This window comes from Amblyomma americanum, chromosome 3 (assembly GCF_052857255.1).
Source record: "Amblyomma americanum isolate KBUSLIRL-KWMA chromosome 3, ASM5285725v1, whole genome shotgun sequence".
NCBI lineage: Eukaryota > Metazoa > Arthropoda > Arachnida > Ixodida > Ixodidae > Amblyomma > Amblyomma americanum.
Genome location: NC_135499.1, coordinates 7,089,180 through 7,104,259, shown reverse-complemented (window position 1 = coordinate 7,104,259; position 15,080 = coordinate 7,089,180). Strand labels below are relative to the sequence as shown.

At 50.3% G+C, this 15,080-nt stretch overlaps 1 protein-coding gene across 1 annotated transcript in view; it reads right to left on the bottom strand.

The window, feature by feature from the left end:
* Positions 1-15,080, bottom strand: part of LOC144123113 (glycoprotein-N-acetylgalactosamine 3-beta-galactosyltransferase 1-B-like) — a 380,861-nt gene that overhangs the window by 42,479 nt on the left and 323,302 nt on the right. The window contains exon 4 of the mRNA XM_077656016.1: positions 10,501-10,665. Coding sequence (XP_077512142.1) covers positions 10,501-10,665 — 165 coding nt within the window. The remainder of the gene's footprint in view (positions 1-10,500; positions 10,666-15,080) is intronic.

Sequence of the window (15,080 nt, the reverse complement as noted above, 5' to 3'; positions counted from 1 at the left end):
CTTCGTATTTGGAACGCACGGAAAATGGGAATCGACATTGAGCAATCGTACTGAAACTGGGCCACGTTTTGGGAAGATGGTGACACGGAGAGAGGCGAGGAAAAATTGTGCTTGCGGTCAGCGTAACCGTCCTGGTTGCGTGCTCAGCCAGAAGTCGCGTTCGAGTTGTAAGACGTGTAAGGGGCTTGTGGTATGAGCAGTGCGTTCTTGGGAATAATAATGCGATAGGACCAATACCCTGACTGAAAGCGAGAAGAACAAGCGGGTATGGGCAGAGCCTCCAATACGAAGGGACGATGACCGGCGGTCCGTAAGGCATTATTAGCAAGGCATCCAGAGTGATGAGTTTTCTTCGCAGAAATGCGAAGAATTTTACGCCTAATGATAAAGAGCTCTTGTATAAAACAAATATTCAACCAGTAATAGAATAAACTTGTAGTTTCTGAACCTTTTACGGCGGGTAGACATTCACAAAATTGAAATAATCCAGAATTTTGCTGTGTGATTTGTAAATGCCAATTATCGAATAAATTTTAGTGTCTCTGCAGCAGAGGATAACCTTGGAAGGGAATCACTCCAGGTGGGAAGGAATTGCACTAGAAACCGTCCAGTGTATTTCACAATAAAATTGGTGTTAATGTGGGCATTACCTTCGTCATCTTGAATACGTGGCGCTGTGAGCGCGCGGAGCGACAGAACGTGCAGCGCATCGGCTCCACCAACTTTTGGCTGGAGCCACGGAATTTCGACCGGAACCCCATCAACACAGCTCCGTCTGTCTTAGTGAAGTTGACAACTACCTGTGGATACCACTCGTACCCAGGTGGGACTATATTTTGGTCTTTTAGGGCCGATGTTAACTTGCGTATCATGGCGGCGGCGTTAGGCCTAACGCCACGCCGGCGCCCGGCCGTGAGTGAGTCGCCCACCCGCGGCAAGATGCCTTCGCAAACTGTACAACTTAGCTACGACACGGGCATCATGGTCTGGTCCTACCTTTCTGCAACTCCAACGCCTGATAGCCTGGATTCTGCGCCCTTTGAGAACATAAGGCTTTTCAAACTAGTCGAACGCCGCTCCCGCAAACGGAACGCTACCTCCAAGAAAGCAGACGCCAAGAAAGCAGGCCGCTAAACGCAGCAAAACGCTGCTGCGCGTGCTGCAGCGCTCACGGCGAGCCCCAATGTAAGATCGGATCCTTTTGGAAACCAAAGCCGCTGTGGAGACCCCCCATAATGCGCAGGTCCACACGGGACGGAGAGGCAAAGAGACACCGTATGGCTCAGTTTAAACAAACAGATATATTCAATAATTACACATGACTAAGAATATACATCAGAAGCTGGGGCGTCCAAGCTTACGTGCCGACGACTTCATGTGGACGATGGAGGGGCTCCGGAGTTGATCTCGAACGGTTGCTGGCAGAAGCTGCACGCCGTCGGGCTTCGGCGCTGAAGGCCCCCTTGGCGAACGATGTCGTCCTGAGCGTCCTTCTACCGTACTGCTTGTCGATTTTTATATCCTCTTCTCCCCACATCCCTAGGGTGAGGACGCCCACGCCGGAGGGGGGGGGGGGCTTTCACTTGGGCGCACAAACACACCACCGCACTTACGGTCTCGCCCCCCTCACGTGTTGAGTCCGGGGGAAAGAAGGTTGTCTTCGAGGTAGCGCATAGCATCGGCTGTGGTAAGGCGCGCTCTGGCCCGCTGACAGTTCCCGCGGGTCACCGGCCTCCGTTCTCCATCAAATGACACTCGCCCCTCAAGGCCGGAACGCGAGGTCACTAAAAGGCCGGCAAAGTGGTCCCTTGTCCTGGGATGTGCTCGGGAGGGTTGATTGATGAGGCCCGCCGTCTTGCCACGGGGCCAGGCCTGCCGAAACGAGGCCGCCCTGGAACGGCCACGCCAATTGGGGAAGATAACGCCCGTCTCCCAGCGGCGGCGGCGGCGGCGGCGGCGTTCGACTCGTGCTGACACTATGCAAAGGGGGTCCGGTTGGGTTTAAACCCCTTCGTTCTGGTCGTCACTCTCAACGAGTATGGCTCGGTAATTGATGATGCCACTGTCATCTGGGTCGTCTCCGTGCGGTCCACGGCGGCAGGCCCAAAAGCAATCTCACTCAAGTTGCTTGCAGCCATATACAGTAGAAACATGAAAGGGGTCCGGTTGTGCTTTCGCCGCCACTGGGGGCTCCGTCTACGCCGCGCCGTCGAACGCGGAACCTCGTAGCACACACAAGGAACGTCACACTCGCTCACCCTCCAGAAGAATGTTCTCCGAACATTTGAGTCCATGCAGCTCCCCTTGTCTTTCTGAATCGCCTCGCACAGTGCGTCCGACAAAACACTTTTCGATGCACTCAACACCACTGCACACCATATGCCTCCGCTGTCATAACTGGCGTCTCCAGGGGCAGCACTGATCTTCTTTTACAGATAAACATGAAACTCAGCACCCAAGCCTCTCCTTTCTAGTCCAAACTGGACGAAATAAATTTACCACAGTTACAAAGGAGCTCCCACTTCTAGCATGATCACGGCACAGACAAAAATATAGATAACGAAAGGAAGTAGGGCAGGTTCTGCATGCGCTCCGCATGCTCTCCTGTGAAGGTGTTAGTTAATGACAAAAAGGTTTAACTACCAACTCCGATAACTTAACACATAAGCACATAGCAATGTTATGAGCTGCGGCATTACACAATTCTAACCAGTTCACAACTCCGCTCTGTTTACGCCATTAGTCCGACTTAGCTTTCCGATTTCGCAGCGGATATCGGCCTTCATGAGTCATACTAAGTAAGTCTGTGACCCTTTGTCTACTTTGGGACTCGCGAGGGCTCGTGGCAGGAGCCTCTCCTGGCGTTATCTGCGCGGCAACCTCGCGCGCTTCTTCTTCTAGCAATGCATGAAGTAAATCCGGTGGCATTCCGGCCGTCACCTCTGGCGCCTGCCGAACAAATGCAGGAGAGGGCGTTTCTTGCGAACTATCTGCGCGCTCCGCTTCACTTCTGTCCCCATCAAAATCGGCGCTTTCCCTTTCCTCATTTCGTGAATGCTGAACCGGTGCCGACTTGAGGCGATTTGCGTGTATCCTTATCAAGCGCCGGTTCACGTCTCGGACTCTGAAGTTTACCGGAGAAAGCTTCTCGACAACCTCGCACGGTCCTCTCCACTTCGTCTGGAACTTACGAGCTAGCCCGATCTGCCTTTGGCAGTTTTCAATGTACACGCTGTCCCTCACATCAAACGGCGCGTCTCTAGCACTGCGATCGTGCACCTCCTTCCTGCGCTTCGCCGCTTTCTTTAAGTCCTCCTTTGCGATGTCCCTCGCCACTTGCAATCGCGATTCTAGCTCAACCTTATAGTCGTCCAGTGAAGCGTATGGGAGACGACGGGGGCCCTCTGGCACTTCACTAGGCTGGTCCGGGTCTCGGCCGTAGAGAAGAAAGAATGGCGATTCGCCCGTGCTCTCGTGTGCTGCGGAATTGTAGGCAAACATTGCATACGGGAGCCACAAGTCCCAGTCCCGCTGGTCGCGCGAAACAAAATGCGACAGGAACCCGGCCACGGTTTGGTTCAGTCGCTCCACCGCGCCGTTGCAAGCCGGATGGTACGGTGTTGTCTGCTTCTTAGCGATCTTAAGCAGCTCGCAAACTCTCCTCATTAGCTGCGACACGAAGTTCGTTCCCCGATCTGTCAAGAGTTGCCTCGGGGGTCCATGTCGGAGCACGATCTGTTCGACAAATGCTCTTGCAACCGTGTCTGCCTTCTGATCTGGGAGTGCTACCGCTTCCGCGTATTTTGAAATGTGATCGACAAATACTAAAATGTACTTGTTTCCGGAAGTGGTCGTGGGCAATGGGCCCATTATGTCCATACCTGTATGCTCGAAGGGAGCCGAAACCTCAGGGAACGGCTGAATTGGAGCTGGTCTTCGTCCCTTGGGTGTTTTTCTTTCGAGACAGGAATGACACTTCGCACAGTAGTCTCTAACATCCTGTCGCATGCCACTCCAAAAGTACAAACGCTCCACACGCCTGCGTGTCTTCGCTACGCCAAAATTACCGGCGCATGGCGCATCGTGAAACGCGCGAAGAACCCTTTCTGTCCACGACCGAGGTATGACGACTCTCTCCCAAGCGGTTTTCTCTGGTCTCCCTTTCCTGGTTGGCCTCGTGCGCCGACACAGGGTGCCGTCTTTTCCAATGAAATAACCTAGCTGTTCGGGGTGAGACGGTGCGCCCTCTAAGCTTTCGATTATTCGCTTCAGGTCAGGATCTTTGCACTGCTCTGTGCGTAATTCGGAGGGGTCGACTACGGGGACAAACTCATCTATAGCTGCCACGGCAGCTGTGCGGCTGAGTGCATCAGCATTCAGATGTGTCTTTCCTGACTTGTGCTCAACTTCAAAGCAGTATTCCTGCAGGTGTAGATTCCATCTAGCGAGTCGCGAGCTAGGGTCCCTGACACTCATCACCCATTTCAGAGGATGGCAGTCTGTGACTAGCTTGAATTTGCGGCCGTAAAGGTAGCATCTGAAGTGCTTTACTGCCCAGACAACGGCAAGGCACTCCCTTTCCGTAGCTCCGTACTTTTGCTCTGTGGGGCTCAGCTGTCGGCTAGCAAAAGCAACGGGATGTTCTTTGCCCTCGATAACCTGAGATAGCAAGGCACCAACTGCGAACTTTGACGCATCTGTGGCCATAACGAAGGGCAAATTAAAATCCGGGTGGCGCAACAGCGGTGCACTCATTAGCTTCCTTTTCAGGGCCCCAAAAGCATCCTCCGCGTTTTTGTCCCAGCGAAAGGCGACATTTTTGGCTGTTCAGGCGGTGAGCGGCTTAGCGAGCTTGGCGAACTCCTCTATGTGCCTTCGGTAGTAACCGATCAGGCCGAGAAACTGCCGGACCTGGCGGACGCTAGTCGGGGATGGAAAATCCGAGACACACCTTAGTTTCTCGGGGTCCGGTCGCACGCCGTCAGCTGAAACAACGTGCCCGAGGTATTTCACCTCGTTTTTGAGGAATTGGCACTTAGAGGGCTTCAGCTTGAGACCCGCTCCTCTTAGTCGCACCAAAACATGCTCAATATCGCGCAAATGGTTCTCAAAACTGTCACTGTATATGATTGTCATCCATATACACGAAGCACAGCCTCCCCAGAAGACCTGCCAGGATAACATCAGCGGTTCTCTGCCAGACAGCAGGGCTGTTGGCCAGACCCATCGGCATTCTTTTCCATTCATAGTGCCCTGCGGCTGCCTTCAGGCCATTGCTGAGAGAGTCGACCGGCTCAAGCACTCCCACGGCGCCGCTCTCTACATCTGAAGGCACAAACGCGTACAAAATGTGCTCCGACCAAGGAAGGACGACCGCCTCATCGACCAGCCTGACGGAAACCCGCGAATATACCTTCTCCAATGATCCCACTGTTTGACGGGTGTCAATATCGGTAATGCGAATCTCAGGCCCTCTCCTGTTCAAAAACGGAACTTTTGAACCGCCCGTATTAACCTCTTCCTCAGAGAATGAGACTACTACCTTCCCTTTTCTCAAAAAATCCTGCCCTAATATGCCTGACACTCCGTTTGGCAGAGACACCGTGTCCGGGCATACGTAGCAGGGGTGCTCCAATGCAATTCCGCCGAGAGGGAAGTGTAACCGGTAGAGTCCACTTATGCCAAGAGGATCCCCCGTTATGCCTACAAATTTGTTTGCCATACCACCAGACGCTTCCAACACCTCGCGGTCCCCCTTCCTTCGAAGCGTGTTAAAACTGCTCTCCTTAAGCAATGTCACCTTTGACCCCGTATCTATCAACAATTCCATGCAACAACCATTTAACTTGCAACGCACAACAGGGCATGCCTCGTCGGCCACACAAACTACCACCACCTCATCATCCACTGCTCCCTCCCCACGCTCCTCAGGCTGGGGAGGACTATCTAGTTTTTTTGTCTCGGTATCTGGAGCCCCGCTGTAGGCTTGCTTAGGGCGTGTCTCGCCTGCTTCTCTTTGTGGCTCCCCACGGCGCACGTTTTGGCAGAACCTGGCGATGTGTCCGCGACCCTGGCAAGCGAAGCATACGATTTCTTCAAAATCTCGCATACCGCGCCTGTAGCTTTGTGGCGGTCTCCGGTTTCCAGCGAATGGGCGCTGTTGAGCGCGCGCTTCAACCTGGCGTTCCACCTGCTGAGATAGCAGCTGTTCTATGCGATCTAATCGCTCTGTCAAGACAGCAACCTCAGGGTTGAGCACCGCTCTCTCTATGACGCGTACTCTCGCTGCGGCTGTCGTTAACGCCTCATTTCGTTCCTCATCCAATGCGGCCTCCACGGCTTGGTCGAAATTGCTCGGCTTGCGCGAGAGCACGAACCGGCGCACGGGGTCTTGCAGACCAGCCACGAACAAAGCGGTCATTTCCTCTTTAAGTATATCCTCCGCGTATTTCTTCTTTAGCTGGTCTCCTTCCTCCTCCCTGCTTAACGTATCGCGCGCTAAGCGCTGAAGCCGCGACGCAAACGTTCGCACGTCCTCCCCTACCATCTGTCCGGCGTCACGGAACATCTGTACCCGCACGTGACGTGGTTCAGTGTCGAAATGCTCAAACGCGAGCTTCCTAAATTCCGCAAATGATTTTGTGGATTTTACTTTTTCGTCTCGCCATGCAAAATCATGAGCAGCTCCTGCCATCTTACACCTCGCCATTCCTAGCATTTGAGCATCGGACCATCCCCCCATTTTCCCAACCTCTTCTAGCATGGAAAAGAAATCGCAGATTGGAACCCCTGTCTTATCTCCTGTAAACGTCGGAATGACGCTTCCTAATGCCAGCATGCTTGCTCCGAGCGACGGCTGTGGAGTGGGAGCTCCCTCAGATACAGACATTTTTTTTTTCAAGCCCTCCGGTGCCTCAAGCCTCTCAAATGGGGGTAAAATTCCCACAATCAGTCCCGTGATTCCCTTTTGATTACAATTTTGAAGTCATGAATGTCGCAGCATTCAGAGGACATTTGCTTTTGAGACCCCACTTCTGACACCAGTGTGATGACCCCCCATAATGCGCAGGTCCACACGGGACGGAGAGGCAAAGAGACACTGTATGGCTCAGTTTAAACAAACAGATATATTCAATAATTACACATGACGAAGATTATACATCAGAGGCTGGGGCGTCCAAGCTTACGTGCCGACGACTTCATGGGGACGATGGAGGGGCTCCGGAGTTGATCTCGAACGGTTGCTGGCAGAAGCTGCACGCCGTCGGGCTTCGGCGCTGAAGGCCCCCTTGGCGAACGATGTCGTCCTGAGCGTCCTTCTTCCGTACTGCTTGTCGATTTTTATATCCTCTTCTCCCCACACTCCCTAGGGTGAGGACGCCCACGCCGGAGGGGGGGGGGGCTAGGGCTTTCACTTGGGCGCACAAACACACCACCGCACTTATGGTCTCGCCCCCCCCCCCCTCACGTGTTGAGTCCGAGGGAAAGAAGGTTGTCTTCGAGGTACCGCATAGCGTCGGCTGTGGTAAGGCGCGCTCTGGCCCGCTGACAGTTCCCGCGGGTCACCGGCCTCCGTTCTCCATCAAATGACACTCGCCCCTCAAGGCCGGAACGCGAGGTCACTAAAAGGCCGGAAAAGTGGTCCCTTGTCCTGGGATGTGCTCGGGAGGGTTGATTGATGAGGCCCGCCGTCTTGCCACGGGGCCAGGCCTGCCGAAACGAGGCCGCCCTGGAACGGCCACGCCAATTGGGGAAGATAACGCCCGTCTCCCAGCGGCGGCGGCGGCGGCGGCGTTCGACTCGTGCTGACACTATGGAAAGGGGGTCCGGTTGGGCTTAAACCCCTTCGTTCTGGTCGTCACTCTCAACGAGTATGGCTCGGTAATTGATGATGCCGCTGTCATCTGGGTCGTCTCCGTGCGGTCCACGGCGGCAGGCCCAAAAGCAATCTCACTCAAGTTGCTTGCAGCCATATACAGTAGAAACATGAAAGGGGTCCGGTTGTGCTTTCGCCGCCACTGGGGGCTCCGTCTACGCCGCACCGTCGAACGCGGAACCTCGTAGCACACACAAGGAACGTCACACCGCTTCCACGGCATCATCCCGAAGACATTGTCATCATCCTGAAGCCCCGGTTGAGCGTCCTGTCAAGGATTTGTGCCAACATGGCGAGCTGGGAGCAGCGTTCGCGGCCTACATGGGCGCCAAGGCCGCAGCATCACTCAGCCTGCTCCCCACATGGGAGCAAAAACTAATCGTCGCAGGCACCCGAGAGACGCATGTTGCGGACAAGCTTCTGCGTGACATTGAACTCACATCATCGGAGGGCCAGCTCTCCATGTACGGCCAGCTGAAACTAACTGGAGACGTGTGCCGCGGCGTAATCACGTGGCCAAGCACGAGACTAGTCAGTTCTTCCAAACCAAGATCCAGTAGCGTGCTGGAGAGCTTCCCGATCTCCGCGCTCTTGGCAAATCAGACGTCGCAGCGCTCACCTTCGTAGGCAAAGTGGTGCCGCGATACTAGCATTACAGCTCAGAAGTGACCCTTGTGCGTGCGTACAGGAAAACTACTGGACTTAACCTTCACTAGCAACATACGACACGATGACTGGCTGAACCGCGAGGAGGCCCTCGGTAGCGGCCACTGCACACTACGCACACGCCCCCTCAAACGTCCCAGAACACAACGTTATGCAAACGTATGCGCTAAAAGCGAAACAAGACGACAACACACACACGACACAAGCGCGAACACATAACTGTTTATTCCTTACGGAAGATGCGTTTATACACGCAACGCCAGTTTTTAGGAAAGGCAACCTTCCCGTCACCAAACACGTGACCATCACCACGACCCAGCATCTGCACTTATCATACTACCGCGGCGGCTGCGTTTTTATGGAGGAAAAACGCTAAGGCGCCCGTGTGCTGTGCGATGTCAGTGCACGTTAAAGATCCCCAGGTGGTCGAAATTATTCCGGAGCCCTCCACTACGGCCCCCCTTCTTCCTTTCTTCTTTCGCTCCCTCCTTTATCCATTCCCTTACGGCGTGGTTCAGGTGTCCAACGATATATGAGACAGATACTGCGCCATTTCCTTTCCGCCCAAAACCACTTATTATTATTATTATTATAATTATTATTATTATTATTATTATTATTATTATTATTATTATTATTATTATTATTATTATTATTATTATTATTATTATTATTATTATTATTATTATTATATCAATTTCGTTTTTTGTAAGTGCAATAGATGAAGTGCTTACACACGTTCCAATTTCCGCCTACACACAGGAAGGTTGCCTTTCCTAAAAACTGACGTTGCGTATATAAACGCATCTTCCGTAAGGAATAAACAGTTGTTAGTTTGTGCTTGTGTCGTGTGTGTGTTGTCTTCTTGTGTCGCTTTTAGCGCATACTTTCGCTAAACAGTCATTGCCATTACCCTCGCCATATAAAGACGTCAGGAAGGCGGGTAATTGGCTCCTTCTGCGCCTTATTACCAATACATTGCTCTGCCCGGCAGCACTAAAACATTTGACCCCTCCTCTAACGGCAGCTGCCCACACTGTAGAGCGGTGTCGTTTGACATCAATCACATGGTGTGGGCCTGCCGCTCCAACTCTGCTATTCCCCAAATCCCCAACCCAACCTGGGAGGACTTGGAGGCGCCCCTGCTCGGCTGCCACGACTTACAGGCCCAACAAGCCTTTGTCGGGCACGCCTGGGCGGCGGCCACCACCACTGGGGTCCCAAACTAGGGACCTCCACCAAGTGCTTGTAAGGATCGGCCCCTTACGGGCTGATGCAAACATACCTCCTGGCCCTTCCTAATAAATGTTTTCACCACCACCATCTCGAATACGTCCAAAAGCGCCTAGGTCATGCCTGTGAAATTGAGGCGATCAGATGTAAAATGAGCCTCTCCACGATGTCTTTCCCCAAAACAATTCACGAATAAAATAAACTCCCACGTGATATCACTACGATCACCTCCACCGCCCCATTATTTTCCTCTTTGCGGTATGTGCATAACAATTAAGCCCTTGCTTTTTCTAGGGTTGTAAAAGTGTTGCCTGTATTCTTAATTGTTTGACTCTATATTCGGCTGCTCACATATTTAGTTCACTCGCATTTCCTTCTTTTACCAATTGTTTTAGTGTTGTCCTGGCCACAACCCCCAATGTAATCCCACATGGCGCGGTTGGTAGAGCATTTAATAAATAAATAAATAAAAACTACTGAATTGGAAAACATGACAAGCATAGCAGGGGGTGAGAGAGGGTCTGGCAGCCTTTATTCATTAAAAACATTGTCGGACAAGGTGATCGCCCTCTCCGAGAGAGAACATTAACTGAAAGGGTTAGCCTGATGCCTTTGAAGTTCGGCTAATGATGACAAGCTGCATTCCGTGCACTGCAGTCGTAGAACATGCACTTCTCATGGAGGCAGTAATTTGCGCTGCCTGCCTGTTCTGGCGGTAAGCTCACCTGGATATTGTCCTGAAGGAAGAGCAGTTGGAGCGCACAATCCTCTCCAAGGCTGCCCAGTTGAGAGCAAAGGAGGTGTTGCTGCCCGGACGCGGACTGCGTGAACCGGGCCACATGGGCCCCAGATAGACGGGCTCCGAGTCGCCGATCGAACCCGCCAGATGCCTGCGGCGAGGGAGACACGCAGCTGGCGATACGGCATCGATACAGTGCGGTAGCTGCACGAATGCTGCCTTCGTCGACACCGTGTGACAGTACGGACAGCCATTTCAACGACATGGCCTCCTATACTTTATCGCGTTTCTCTACTGTGGTGGCAATGGGAGCAATGTACGAGTACTGCATCATCATTATGGAACGCCCATTCTCTCAACGGGGCCGCCGCTGTGGCTCATGGATTATGGTACTTGGCTGCTCACCCGAAAAACGCGGGTTTGATTCCAGTCGCGGCGGTCGCATCTTAATGGAGGGAAAATAAATGCCCGAGTGCTGTGCGGTGTCAGTGCTCGTTAAAGTGCTCCAGGCGGTCGAAATTACACGAAGCACTCAAATACAGCGTCCCGCATAGCCACAGTCTCTGTGGGACGATAAACCCCACGTGCCTAAACACTCCCTCGCCGCATTTCGGGCTGCGATAGCTATCATCATCACTCGTCAAACCAAACACAAATCAATACACTGACCTCTTCCATATCTTTGCACTTAACCCAGTCCCGCGCCAGCTGCGGCCATTTTATTCTCGCAAACGTCCTCATTTGCCTTCTCTCCTCACCCTCTCACGCCGCCTGCCATGCTTCATGCTTTCCCTCTGTTGGAATCCACCCCCTTACATTTATTTATAGACCATCAGTTACCTTGCCTTTGCATTACATGCCCTGACTCAGCTCATTACTTTTTGCTTTGAGCTAAAAAATTACTAACGCGTATTTCCCTATACCAGTAAGCTGTCTTCGTGTCTCTTAACGTATCGTTTTGCTTTAGAAACCTCGCTGCTTTGTTTTCAATTTAAGGTTAACCCTCTTCATTAGCCTCCATGTTTCTGCCCCATTCGAGAATGCGTGACTACGTTTAGGTACAGCTGTTATATAATCTACTCTTGACGAATAGTCGGAAACTGCCAATTGCGATCTGGCACCACTTGTGAACAGTATTTTGTATGGTTGTAATTCTGCTTGTTGTGTCATTCAATCAATCATTCATTCGTTTGCTAGTAGTGCACCGCAAAGAGACATCCCGCTGGTGATGATCAGTTAACAGCAAATCTGTAGGAAGATAGAGAAGAGATTGTGGTCGTTAAAATTAACCTCCCTGTATACGCAATTCCTTCTGACCTCGAGTGTATCAGAAACTTGGAAGAACGCTGCCATTACCTTAATTAATTAAAAAAGAGACGTCAAGGACATGAAAAATTCAAGGCCGATCAGCTACTGTCCGTTCCCTAGAAGATACTAGGGTTGTCGCTAATAGAGTGAGGAGAACCGCAGCTCTCAATGAAGCATAGGGTCAGGCAGGCTTTTATAAAGGAAGCTCGATTATCGACCATATAAACACTATCAATAAGGTGAGAGAGAAATTCGTACAATGTAACCAGCCTCTATTGATTACGAGAAAGCATTTGACAAAGTGGAGACCTCGGCAGTCATGCAGGCATTGCAGAATCAGGTGCTCAAAAGTCTTCTGTCAAAATACTGGAAGATATTATGTATAGAGACTGCTCAGCCACCATACACCGTGCAATCAAATTTCAATAGGGAAAGGTGTCAAACACGGCAGCATTTTCTCGCTAATGCTATTCACCGCCTGTTTGCAGAAGGTATTCTGGGTCCTATTTGTGAACAGTTGAAAATATGAGTTAATGGAGAATACCGAGTAGTCTGTGATCTGCTGCTGACATTGCCTTGCTAAGTCACTCAGGAGATAAACTGCAAAGCATGATTAATGAGTTAGACAGGCACAGCAGAACGGTGGGTTTAAAATAACATGCAGGAAACCATAGTAATGTTTAACAGTGTCTCAAGAGAACTGATGAAGGGTGGAAATTTGGGCCTGTTGGTTCATGACAGACGAGGAAAATATGCAGCGCAAGAAACGCATGGACGACAGAGGAAAGACAAACACAAGCGCTGACAGCGCTTTTGTTTGTCTTGCTTCTGCTGTCCCCGCGTTTCTTGCGCTGCATATTTTCCTCTTCTATCGCAAGAAAACAGCAGTTGACAGTTGGTAACGAGGTGCTGGCAGTGATAAAGAAATACGTCAACTTTGGGCGGTCAGTGAGCACTAATCCGGATCATAAGGTGGAAATAGTACAATAATAAGAATGTGGTGGAGCGCATATGGCAGGTTCTCTGAAATCATGAATGGACGTTTACTAATATCCCCGTAGCGAAAAGGTATAACAGTTGTATCTTACCGGTGCTCACCTATAGGGCAGAACCGTGGAGGCTAAGGAAAAGGGTTCAGATTAAGTTAAGGACAACGCAGCGAGCCATGGAAAGAAATTCATAGGTGTAACGTTAAGAGACCGGAAGCGGGCAGAGTGGGTGAGGGAACAAACGCGTGTTAATGACATCCTAGTCAAAATCAACAGGAAGAAATGGGCTTGGGCAGGGCATGTACTGCGCAAGCAAGATAACCAATGGTCCTTGAGGGTAACCTAGTGGATTCCTACAGAAGGCAATTGTAGCAAAGGGCGGCAGAAAGCTAGGTGGGCGGATGAGATTGAGAAGTTTGCAGACATAGGGTTGGCGCAGCTGGCAAAGGAGAGGGTTGATTGAAGAGTCATGGGAGAGGGTTTTGTCCTGCAGTGGGCGCAGTCGGGTTGATCATCAGGATTAGTATTACAGTTGCTGAGGACCGCAAACAAAAAACCTGTAACCGCGCTTGACCGTTTCCCTGGTTCCTAATGATTGCATTGTCAACGAGGATTAAAAAAACAACCTATCAAACACGGACTACCTGATACAATCTTAAGACATCAGCAATGATAAGCAGAATATAGGAAACGAGTTTATTGAAGTATAGAGCGTATAGTGAAGTGCAGAAAAAAATGCAGACATTGTGAATGCAATATGTTTTAAAAAAGCAATATTCTTGTTATGAAATATTTCCTTTGTTTAAAAGAGTTGGGGCAAATCGCTTAGCATCTGGCTAACCAAGTGCGTGCTCGAGGTGTTTCTCAAATTTCAGTACGGCGAGTATTACTTGCGTGTTGTTTACGAGTCAGGTTTTCTGTCCCCTAAAATGTTTTCTTTTAATTCTGCTAGTATAGCATTTAATCAGCATTGATTTTAAATGTCAAGAAGTGTGATTATGTTCATTTTCTTGAACAGGGGTCCCGTGTGGCTTTCATATGCAACAGAATAACGGCCTGAGGGGCGAGTTGGTGCATGATGAAATGAACGGCTGCGCAAATCAGGACACAGACAAGAAAGAGACACCACATGCCACAGTGCGCATGTGGTGTCTCTTTCTTGTCTGTGTCCTGATTTGCGCAGCCGTTCATTTCATCATATGCAGCGCTTGTAAACTGTACGAATTGCCTTTTTTGTGTAATATAAAGTATTGTAAGATTTGACAAACCAGTTGTATCCAACACTAAGTGGCAGTAGTTGATATGTGAAATGAACAAGGCACTTTCAATTAGGCGTTTAATGCTAACAGGTGCGCAATATCGCAATTTGGACAGGATACCCGTAATACGGAAGCGGTAGCTGCTACTGATTCTAATGTCAGCATTCCAGGACATTTTTTTTTCAATCACAACGCCGATGCATTTAACTTGAGGTGATATTTCAGCATTTGTAGAGCCGAAATAAAGCGTGGACTGTGCGTCTACGTTGCAATTTTTTGGCCTGAAGGAAATATCTTTTGTATTACTATTGTTTATTGCGAGCGAATTAACGATACTTCTAAAATTTTGTTTGTTTAGCGGCATATTTATCTTTCAGATCAGAAGCTCGACCGAGGCATTTATCTTGAGGCACTATTTGAATACTTTTAGCCCCGATATGAAGTATGATGTTGTGTCTACGTTAAGATTTTTTGGCGCGAAGTCAACATCATTTCTTTTACTTTTGTTGTCGATTTCTACGCTCTCTCAGTGTTAACCAAATAATTGAGAATAAAGAAAACAGAAGAGGCCCAAAATGCTTCCCCGAGCGAATCCTGCTCGATATGCTGTCACATCAAACATGATTATTGATAAAAACTGGCTGGTGGCTACATTGAAGGAAGAAATTTAGCAAATTTATTTACAGAACACTGCAGGCCCTTCTGAGACTAGAAGGAGGAGCGATACAATGCAACATGAATATGTTGCATGAAAACCGGCCCGAAATCGTAATCACTTAACTTTAATAAGCTGGTTTCAAGGCTAATGGTGCCGGAGGACTTCGAATAACCAATAAATGTGCCTAATCTGCACTGTTGTTTCTTTCCACACCAGTCGCGGTGGCTATAGGGTGCTTGGCTACTTAACTGTAGTTCCCGGGTTCGAACCTGGCCGCTGCGCCCATGTTTCGATGGAGAAGAAATTCAAAGGCGTCTGTTTGCTATGCGAAGGGCACGTTAAAGATCTCAAG